This window comes from Carassius gibelio, chromosome A11 (genome assembly GCF_023724105.1).
Source record: "Carassius gibelio isolate Cgi1373 ecotype wild population from Czech Republic chromosome A11, carGib1.2-hapl.c, whole genome shotgun sequence".
NCBI lineage: Eukaryota > Metazoa > Chordata > Actinopteri > Cypriniformes > Cyprinidae > Carassius > Carassius gibelio.
Genome location: NC_068381.1, coordinates 10269099 through 10280268, shown reverse-complemented (window position 1 = coordinate 10280268; position 11170 = coordinate 10269099). Strand labels below are relative to the sequence as shown.

The window sequence follows — 11170 nt, the reverse complement described above, 5'->3', positions numbered from 1 at the left end:
GACACCTTTTTTTTTCTCCAGTGAATATTTCTGAGGATGAGTTTTTTTGTTTCTTTTTTTTCCTCCCATTTCTGTATTTTTGTCAGTTTAAATCTTAGCTCAATAATAATAATAATAATAAAAAGAAATCTAGGAATGCCCCACTAGTTATGGTCTACAAATATTGTAATAAAAATTGGCCTAGTATTTATGAAAAATGTCTGAGAGCACTGTTCATTTCAGTTTAAATCTATTCTCGAGTTTGTATGGTTTTAATTTATGCGTTTGTGGTTTTATTGTGTTAGCTTTTTAATGATTACATTAAAGTGGTATTTAATTTGATCTTGTAGGATGAAAAAAAACTTTACTTCATCAAGATAGTTGGCCTTATTTAAATATTTCAGATTTTTGAAAACTTTTGTAAGTTTATAAGTCTTCAAATTATAGGCAAAATGTAGTTAATATAATATATGGTCTTATTGAAGAGAAATGACAACAAAGATGAACCTGATATAGCTAGCAATTTCTTTAGATGATCAGATAGATCATAAACTTAATATGGTTTTAAATATACTGTTTTAGGACATTCATCAAGACATATATTAAATATAAGAAAAAGGGTGATATAAAATAATGCAACATGACATGTAACATTTGAAGTGGATAATACCAAAAAAAGGGATTAGATATACAAGTGTAACATGACTTATAAAAGTAGGTAAAGAACTAATTTGAAGTCCATACATTTAATTGTGTCCTCAAAATGCACCGTTTCCCTAACTGGACTAATCCCTAAAAATTGGTCTAAAAGGCTTGTAGTAATTCCGGCCACTAGGGGGCACTGCAGATATACATCCGCTCTTACATTCAGATCTAAAGATGTATTGGGACAGAGGAAATTATCTGCTTGATTTAAATGTGTATTTAATAGGAACAGAATTTAAATATTTTAAGATAATTCAAACACCTGACCGATAAATATGCATAGGGCCCTCCCTCCATTCTCAGAGAGAGCGGTTAACACCACCAGCAAACCTCTTCTCTGTCTGGTCCACATGCTTACAATAATCCATATCCCAAATGAATCCAGGACCAGCGTTTCCTCAGATAAGTCTCATGTGCTATGATGTGGAGAGTGAGACATGTTCCACATATGGACAGAATTTCTCTGCTTGCCCCAACAACCATCCATTGTGAACATCCTCCACAACATGTGCTAAACACACTTGTATGTACTAAGCATGTCCTCAGAGACACCCATAGCTACACCAGTAACATGTCTATGAGCTGTCTGCTTTTATTTGCATACTCTGGGAATTTGTGATTTACTAATTTTTTTTTTTACACTACTACATGAAAGAGAGACATAAACAGAATTAAAGGTGACAATTAATTTGGTCTGACACTATTATGGTAATGGTTATAGTGAAAATTTCCTAAACTTACCTTCAGGTCATAGATGAGTTGGTTTCTTCATCGGAACAGTTGTGAAGAAATTTAGCAATACTTCACTTGCTCACTAATTGTTTCTTCTGCAGTGAATGGGTGCCGTCAGATTGAGAGTCCAAACAGCTAATAAAATCATCACAATAATCCACACAACTGTAGTATATGAATTAATGTCTTGTGAACTAAAAAGCTGCATGTCTGTAAGAAACAAAGAAATCATCAAGACTTTAAACCAGAATATGATTCTTTAATCCATCATAATGTTTCTTCTAGTGAAACAGTCCATCCCGTTGTCCTCTCAAAATCCACCAACATTTGTTTTAGCCGTTTTCATTTATAAATGGTGCTTGACCTGTGCATAGTTTTCTCCTGATTCAGACAAGACAACCTTTTCACTAGAGAAAGCAATACTAGATGACACATATTTTAACTGAAAACAATGATTTGATGTTAAAAACACCTTGATGAATTTATAACAAATTTACAGCTTTTCACTCTAGAAGATGTTACTGGATGGACTGGAGTTGTGTGGATTATTGTGATGATTCTATCAGCTGTTCTGACGGCACCCATTCACTGAAGAGGATCCATTTAATGCTAATCCTCTGAGTTGAAATTGTAAGCAATTTTTAAAATTTTTATTATTGGTGAACTATTCACAGTGCTTCATTTGACCACTTTGTTCACAACAAGGGATTTCACTGCTGGTTATATATGGTACATATAATTTTGTTTGTGACGAATAAAAATCTTGAATGAATCTTGTGTATGGTCAGATGTAGATTGCGATGCATTAATCCTACACCAATATTCATCAGATTCAGCACATTCTTCTTGATCTGTCTCTGCCTGCAGAGCCCACAGTGATCAGAATCACAGAGAGAAGAATGCAGCGTCCAGAAGCAGACCTCCGCTAACCCCTCCTGAAAAGCACAAGGACTCTAAACAATGGCAGTGTTGAGGCTGCACACACAGTGGTCCTCTAGATCATCCGCAGGTTTCTCAGAATCACCTGGAGCATCTTTTGTTTCAGAAGGTGCAGAGATTAAGCACGGTTTCTTCTTTCTCTACTTTCTGCTGCTTTAGTAAGAGCAAGTTATTTTCCTTTTTTATAACACCATGTTCGTCTGTTAAAGCAGGGACAGACTGGAATACACACAGTAGCTTGAGTTACATCTAAAAGGATTTGCAAAATGGAAGACATGTTAGAGATATTAAATTATATGTGTTGTTTACAGAAGTATAAATTGTATCATAACACATTAGCAAAATTTTGCAGACAAAAAAAACAAAACACCTATCGATGTAGAAATAGACCGCCAAGTCAGAGACAGCACCAGTTCGTCACATTCAAAATAGGTCGGAAAAATACCAAGGGACTGTGTGTGCTCTTCAGGAGGAAACTGGGACTACAAAGATTTAAGCGATTTCAAAGCACCATGGTGAGTGCATCCAATACATAAGTGTGAGGAAATGCAAACTTGTAGGGGGCTTCAGACACTACAGCTTCTTGAGAGAGCTTCTCAGCGCTAAGAAAATCCAAACAGGTTTTTACAAAAAAAAAAAAAAAAAAAAAAAAAAAAAAAAAAAAGCAAGACAGCTAACCTAGATCCGCTGAGCAAAAACAGGCTAGTTAACAAGCTTATTGTTCTAACCCACTGTGACAGACAGCTGAGGCTCAGCTGCACATGCACCAAATGAGACTACAGCATGTACAGAACGCATGGATGAAAAATGAATCACATTTTAAGTTTAAGGTTTTTTAAGGGTCAGTTGATTTAATGAATAATGACATAGCATATGTGGACAATGAACGCCTTATCAGCTGCTCATTAAATACATATGTAGGCAATAAATGTTGATTTGAATTGAAATTCAATTTTATAATTGTACCTGTATATTATAAGTTCTTTGCTGAGAAAAAAAAAAAAAAAACTGCAAAGCAATCAGCCAAGCAACAAGATAAACAGCACAAATACAGTTGATGTTATTTAAAAATGTAATGTATATATAGTCAGGAACAAATACAATTTAAATGATAATATTAATTTCATCCATAAAAAATAAATTTAAGAAGTTTGAGTATTCTGTGCAAGTTCTTCTGTTTTTGCAAAAATATGGAAATGAAATAAGCATCACAAAGCAGCAAAGATTCCACAGTGAAGTTAACATTTTATTTCTTTAAGTGCCATTCATGCATATCAGGGGAAGGGGTGGTATTGACAATCCTAATGACACTTCAGAGTTATTTTACAGCACTAAAACCAATACAAAGAGAAGCCGTGTCATCTTATTGGACAGCAAAAGTAATAAACCGTGCAATAACAAAATGGACGAAAAGGGGAAAATAAAAGAAACAACAAATACAAGTAATGACCAGGACAAAATCAAACAGAAAACAAAGATTAAAATAGAATATAAACACTGGAACACTGAATGTTGAACAATAGTACAGGTAAAAGGTAGTGTCACACAAAAAGCCAACGCATTTCCATCACATATATACAATATAGATATATACATACTGTGTCACCCTTGGATTGGACAATAACAAAATACTCTGTATTCATCTCCCTCTTTTCTTTCGCCAAGCCCTTGCCTTGATCCCTCACCCCCCAGAGGAAAAAAGGACAATCAAAAAGACATATATTTACAATAAGCACAACAACACACCAACAATGAATAAAATCGGCTCCAAATACCAGAACTTGTTGGCAGTTTTCTCCCGTAAATGTAACAAGGCTTCTCAAATCTTCCTTGATTACAGTAATCTCTCTGGCAGATGCATCCCCACTCATTTTCTAGTTTTTTTTTCTTTTGTTTTACCAAAACAGAGTTGTCTTTAAACAGTTAAAACTTTCACACAACACAAACACAAAATCAGAGGAGCAATGTTTTTTCTTTTTCTTTTTTGAGGAAAAGAGAGAGAGAACTTGTCACCTGTCCAGCTCATATTCTCTTGCGCTCCCTTGACGCTTTCTGTTCAGTCTTATATTACCCTTCTCCTGGGAAGGACGCCCAAATCACCTGCTGCCTTAAATGTTGAAAAATTAAACTTCTCACTTTGGCCAACAAGAGATTCAAAGACATTACGACCACAAACAGATTGGCAATACATACAAAATATTTCCATCTGAGAACAGACGCTCCTTCTGTGATCGACATCCAGACAAACCACGACCGAGGGTGAACGCCACAGTATGGTAATAAAGTTCACACTGAGGGTGGATCGATGCCAGACGTTCACTCGGTAGTGAGCAAACAAGGTGAGATCCTGCTTGAGTTAATGAACGACATGAGCGTTTGTGCTTCTGAATTCTTTTCAAAGTGCACAAATGACCAGATAAAAGCTCTCAAAGCTTTTCGTATAACAAACACGGAGGCTAGGTGAACAAGGCTTGTGAACACTTCACTATTATCCATAAAAAAAACATGAGATGGAAAGAAAAAAGGAAGAAAACGATGCAGGGAGCCAAAGCAGATTTGGGCAATGAAGCTTAGCTTAAGAACAATGTGCACAGCATCTCAGTCTAACAAAAAACACAGACGCTAAACGCTCTGTGTGGGGTACAGTGGATAACAGTTCTGTCACTGTTGTGAGCAGACTCACAAAATCAGCCTCAAGACCAACTGAGTTGGATTTCTGGGTTATGTTTGTAAGGCATTAGTAATATGGTTTCGCAAATTTAAACCCCATCAGCATCAGAGAATCTGACAATTGCTTATGTAATGATGAAGATGAACATGAAGAAAGATGGTTGACTGGTTTTCTTAACCATTTGGAATCGTGAATCTCTCAAAACCGGTGACATTTAACCCCAAACAAAAAGGAAGTATAAGATCATTTTGCTCGAAGAAACTCCTTTTTTAAGACCATTAAGATTTTTTAAATTAAAGTATACTGTTGTTTTATTTTACATTAGAGACTGTAGAAATGTAATTCCTAGTAATGAAAATATATTTGTATTATACTGCCTTAAAGATCAAATTATTCAGATTTTTTTATGAAATAATAAAAAATACTGTATTACAGTAATGAGAATATGATTAATGAGAACAATGGGAATTACAAAAAGAAAATGTCCAAACAGATTACAGTAAGGAGAATTTTGGATGGGAGATGTACTCTTCATTATAAATGTCAGAATTCCAAATCTTAATGGTCCTAAAAATATTCTTTATGTAAGCCACTTCTTTTTCCTTTCTGAAGTTTGAGGTTTAAATGTGTGTTTTCATGAAGGACATGTGATAAACTGTTAAAGGTTTGGTTTATGATATTAAAGGGATAGTCCACCCCAAAATTAAAATTGTGTCCTTAATAACTTCATCTTTAGAACACAATTTAAGATATTTTGGATGAAAACCGGAAGCCTCGTTACGGTCTCATAGACTGAATCACTGATGGCAGATGAACTATTCTGATGATGCTTTTCATACTTTTCTGGACCTTGACAGTGTAATTTACTTGGCAGTCATGGGACAGTCACGAGCCTCCCGGTTTTCATCCAAAAGATCTTAAATTGTGTTCTGAAGACGAACAAAGTTTTTATGGTTTTGGAACGACATGGGGGTAAGTGATTAATGACAAAATGTTCATTTTGGGATGAAGCATCCCTTTAATGGCCTTAGGGATGAAAGTCCAACATGTCAACGTCTAATGTAAATACGTTGTTTGAGAGTTTATAATACTGAAATACCAAAACACAAAAACAAAGATTGTCATAAGATCATTTTACTTTTCCAAGTCTATTAGCACGTACACTTTGATGAATAATAAAACAAAACCCATAAAGATGACTTGAAAACTACAGAAAACCAATGAGACCAAGGTGTCAGATCCACTCCTTCCCTTTTCAACCGCATTTTATGGCTTTTCTAAATCAGCACTGCACCCTAGAATTTGGTCTAACAGAAGTGCTGCTTCTCACCGAGAAATACCCTGCTAAAGGTCAAAAGCAAGGACCTATTTCTAATTTGGGTTCCGCTATTCTAGTCCAGATCTTGTGCATTAGTTTTGTGCTCTTCAAAAGAGATGATTGTAATCACTGATAGCCCTAAATTAATTATATTGCACAAACACATTCCATAAAATCGCTGATATAATAAAACACTGTGGTTTCTTAACATAGAAGACACTTTCAACTAAGCTTCTCAAAATATAGACTGTAGGATGGTCATTACAGCGACAGTTGCTTTAGGGTGCTACGCTTGATAGAGCAGGATGCAGTTACTGTCTAGTTCTGTTTCTTTTATTTAAGGACAGTTTGAATGTGTGTGATTTTAAACTTTGCACCACTTCTTAGTAGCAGTTAACAATCCTCCGAAATAAGGCTATTATTAGTGTATCTAAACATTTTAGTCATCTCCTTTCTCTCACTATTACACTACCCAGCATTCAAAAGCAACAGCTAAAGTGAAGGTAAACTCTCTGCTAAAAGTCCTTGTCAGTGCAGCAAAGAGCAAGCGATTTCATATCGGTTGGTCCTAGCGTTAAAATAAAGAGGGCTTTTTTATTGCGGACCATTAAGCAAATGTGCCTTGACCTGATTTTCATCTCCTCCATCACGCTGCTGTAAAGAGCCTCACAGCAGGCTTATTTCGCAACGTGAACAGGGCTCTCCAGTATCCCACAAACTTCCAGTCAGGGAGGTGATCACTCCTAAACAACGCAGGATATTTTCAGTGGCAGGTCCTGAGGACTTTAAATGAACTGTCCGAACCGGAGACAATGATGGTCAACAGAATGAGGATTGTGCATGCAAACTTAAAGCGATGAGGAACTGTGAGGTCTGGATAGATATTTTCTGCCGCACACGTTCAGACTTGCCTAAAACTATTAGTGACAAAAACATGACACACAAGATACACTAGTACAAATACTGCAGGTAATGTGGTTTACACGTTTCGCTATAAGCCTTAACGATCAGTAAAATCTGCTGGAATCGGATTTAGATGCATGGCGACTTCAGCATTTTACAGTGTGAAGGGTCAGAGGAGCAAAAAAAGGGCTACTTGTGCCTGGACGACCAGAGAGAAGAATGGCAGGTGCTTTCGACTGTCACATTACCTGCACCATTGGCCCTCTTCTGAAAAGTGCCCGGGATCTCAGAGGAAGTTTCACAACACAGATGAGGAAGCCAATCTTGTCTGATGGGCGGTCAAGGCCTGAGTTAGTCACCATGAGAGGGGAGAACAAGCTGGACATAATCACTCGAAAAATCACTGAACAACAGTTGAAGAGCAGGGGCGAGCTTGGCGAGTTTGTAGAGAGGCTGTGGGTTGGGAAACATTTTGATATAAACATGAACCACTTGCCCCTTGGACAAGTATAAAAGCGATCACTTAAACATGTCCTCGTAAATGTGATTGTCTTCAAAGGAAATTCTTTTTTTTTCATTTTTTTTTTTTTCATAAAAACACCAGGAACACAGGAGTCTCTTTCAGGTCATAATGAACAACACCTGCACTATTTTTCAAGTGTCCCATTCCAATCTGCCTTCTGTCACGGGCATGCAGACACCTCAGGTCCAGCCCTCTTGCACTGTAACACAAACACTCTGCCTCCATACGCTCCTCTCTCGTTTGTCTGCAGCACTCTTTGCTCTCAGGGACTGGGTTACACGATGGAGTCCCAGTCAAAGTCGTCCTGGATGTCGTCGGCGGGCATGCGGCGTATCTGGAAGTTTCCAGCAGGCATCATATGCTGCTGGTTCATCTGAGCGTGATGGCCTGAGGGCAGAGCAGAGAGGAACTGTCAAAACATACAGATGTTTCGACGTGCTGAAAATTCTATTCGATATTGTGGAAATATGAAACACAAACCGCTAATGAATTTTAGTTTTAAAAACTGGATCCTGTTCAACATAATGCTCAAAATAGAGATAATTTTATTCTTGTTATAAGAGTTGAAAAAAACAAGGACCTGTCATAGTGGGGCCAGGGCTGCTCATGGGCGGCATATGAGGATATCCCGGCGGACCCATCATAGAGCTTAAGCTCTGTCTCGAGTCCATGTACATGTTTCCTGTAAAACACACTGATGTTACTAAGCTATTATTGTGTTAAGTCTTAATATGTGACACTGTGGATTTTAGTGATGAATAAAGCCACTCACCTGTATTGATGTGTGGGCTGGGCTTGTTTGGATGCATGGAGCCATGGCACACTGGAGGCTGCACTGCCCCTTGTGGCTGGATTCCAGTGCGAGCAAAGAACTGATTGATGGAGGAGCAGAGGTCTGCTATCTGAGTGGGTTCGAGAGACCAGTTATTCAGCTCCGCCTGCCTCATGCTCTCTTTCAGACCTTCAGAAAAATGGTCAAAGATTATTTAATCACTCTGTGCAGTTGATTTCTCAAAACTAAAATGAAAATCCTTGCAGGCTACCATTTTAAAAAGACTATTATTATACAAAACAAAGCACAGAAATAGCTTAACAGGTCCTGTGTTAAAATAATAAGCAGCATTTTCAAGTGAAATGTGTTTTTACAGTTTTTAAATAATGAAATGCAATGTTCTTTATTCAAAAAGCTACTTTAAAAAGATAGTACTTTAATTTTTCAGTTTAACTACTAAAAATTTTGCCCACAAAAAAAATATAAAATTAAAATATTATATAATGATATAAATACAGGTGCTGGTCATATAATTAGAATATCATCAAAAAGTTGATTTCACTAATTCCTTTCAAAAGTGAAACGTTTCTAATTTCTATTAAATTTCTATATAATTTAAGTTGTCGGTTATAAACATTACAATTAAAAGAAGTATGCATTTGAAATATATCAGTCTCTGTGTAATGAATGAACATAAAATATTAAAGTTTCACTTTTTGAATGGAATTAGTGAAATAAATCAGCCTTTTGATGATATTCTAATTACAGTACATGACCAGCACCTGTATAAAATATAAGCATTTTTAATTTATATTGAAATAAAATAATTTTAAATGAATGAAATAATTAAGAAAAAAAAACAGAATATATAATTATAGAATAAATAATAAAAAACATTTAATAACTAATTTACTATTATCAAATACAACTAACAATGTATCATTATATATCACATCGAGTGGAAGTTGTACAAAATTAACTGTTTAAAATACTAAAAGCAAACCCTTTTTCATTTAGTAGTTAATCTCTTGAAAAAAATGACAGTGAATTTAGTATATAGATAAGTATTCAGATTATACCTTGGAAGGGTGACAGATCAACATCAGCCCAGTTGTAGCTGCTGGCGATGCGGCAGCTTTCTTTTAGCGCATCCAGGTTTGGGTACCAGTCACTTGGAAGACCTGCACAGAAAACAGAAAGGTAGTGAAGGCCACAGCAGAACTTATCAGGGGTGCGTCTCCCAAAAGTATCATTAGCCAACTATATTCGCACTTCCGTCGTTACCCACTAAGGGAACCCCAGAGTATGACATAAGAGGGAACCAGCGATGAATCAAACATCAAATAAAGCAAAATGAAAAGGAACATAGTAAATTAGTCATCAGGTGCCATATTCAATACAGCAGCATCTTAGAGATGTCTAATCGGTTAAATAGCAGAAGTTTTTCCTCCACCACATGCGTGTGACATCATAAACATTGGCCCTATGTTGTTGAACTACTGTGGTACAAACAACGGATATGCAACCGTGTTCAGGAAACATGATAACTACCTAGTTCTTTTCAACAACAATGCATCGTACTATGGTGGTTAATCGGGAAACGCACCCCTGGATGTGTGGAAGCTGCTGCTCACTTCCTGTTTGAGACAGCAGGGGGAGCCATAACCCTCTGCTACAGGCCTGCTCTCTGAAGTGTGCTGCATTTGCTTTGTTCTCATTAGAGCAAGCAGCATAAATCACCCTGTGATTTACAGCTGACTGCTCCAAAGTTGCCATAAATTTCTTAATCTAAAATAAATGACTGTTAAAAGAGGCCTGAAGAAATCGGCCTGTCATGGCAATACCAGCGTGGAAGGAAGTATGCTGAGGGTTTGAGACAGTAAGCAAGAGGAAAAGAAGAGAGATGATCAGATAGCGAGAACTATCACAGACACACAGACTCTTACCAGTGTTGCACTGCATCTGTTGCTGGCCAGGATGAGGCTGGTGGGAGAGATTCTGGTGCTGCTGCTGCTGCTGTTGCTGAGGTGTGTGTTGGCCGTGGGCCTGGTGCTGGGAGGGATGCTGCCCGTGCTGGCTGTGCTGGGGATGTTGGCTGTGTGCCGTGTGAGGATGCTGGCTGTGCTGGGCGAGAGGGCCATGCTGGGAAAGGTGCTGTCCATGGGGCGAGTTGTGGGCCGAGTGAGGGGGGTGGGAGAGAGGCACCTGGCTACCATTGTTGGGGATGTTGTTGGGGTGAGAGTTAGTGATGCTGTTCTGGTTGTTGTGAGGGTGGGTGCTGATGGTGTTGCTGGGGGAGTGTTGGTAAGAGCAGGAGGTGTGGGTCTGCTGGGACGACTCCGAGGGCATTCCCATCAGACCTGTAAGGATCAAACAGATAGCATCATTTCAAATAGGCTGCCTGCATCTCATCAGAAGCACTTCCATCATGTCAATGTAACCTATTAATTAATACTCAAATCATAGTCACCAACAAAGGCTTTAGTAACTTATATTAAGATCGCATATGTAATACGATAGTTAACATGGAAGTAACAAAGCACAATTTTACAGCATCAGTAATACAATGGTTATTTTTATTAATTTTAATGTTAATTTTTACATTTGCTTTTTTGTTGCAAAAATATG

At 37.5% G+C, this 11170-nt stretch overlaps 1 protein-coding gene across 1 annotated transcript in view; it reads right to left on the bottom strand.

Moving 5' to 3' along the window:
* Positions 1–3580: 3580 nt before the first annotated feature.
* LOC128022284 (forkhead box protein J3) overlaps positions 3581–11170 on the bottom strand; it is a 91985-nt gene continuing 84395 nt past the window's right edge. Inside the window, exons 8-12 of the mRNA XM_052609659.1 lie at positions 10489–10902; positions 9622–9723; positions 8543–8731; positions 8351–8452; positions 3581–8157 (exon numbers count right to left, since the gene is read on the bottom strand). Coding sequence (XP_052465619.1) covers positions 8045–8157; positions 8351–8452; positions 8543–8731; positions 9622–9723; positions 10489–10902 — 920 coding nt within the window. The 3' untranslated portion in view covers positions 3581–8044. The remainder of the gene's footprint in view (positions 8158–8350; positions 8453–8542; positions 8732–9621; positions 9724–10488; positions 10903–11170) is intronic.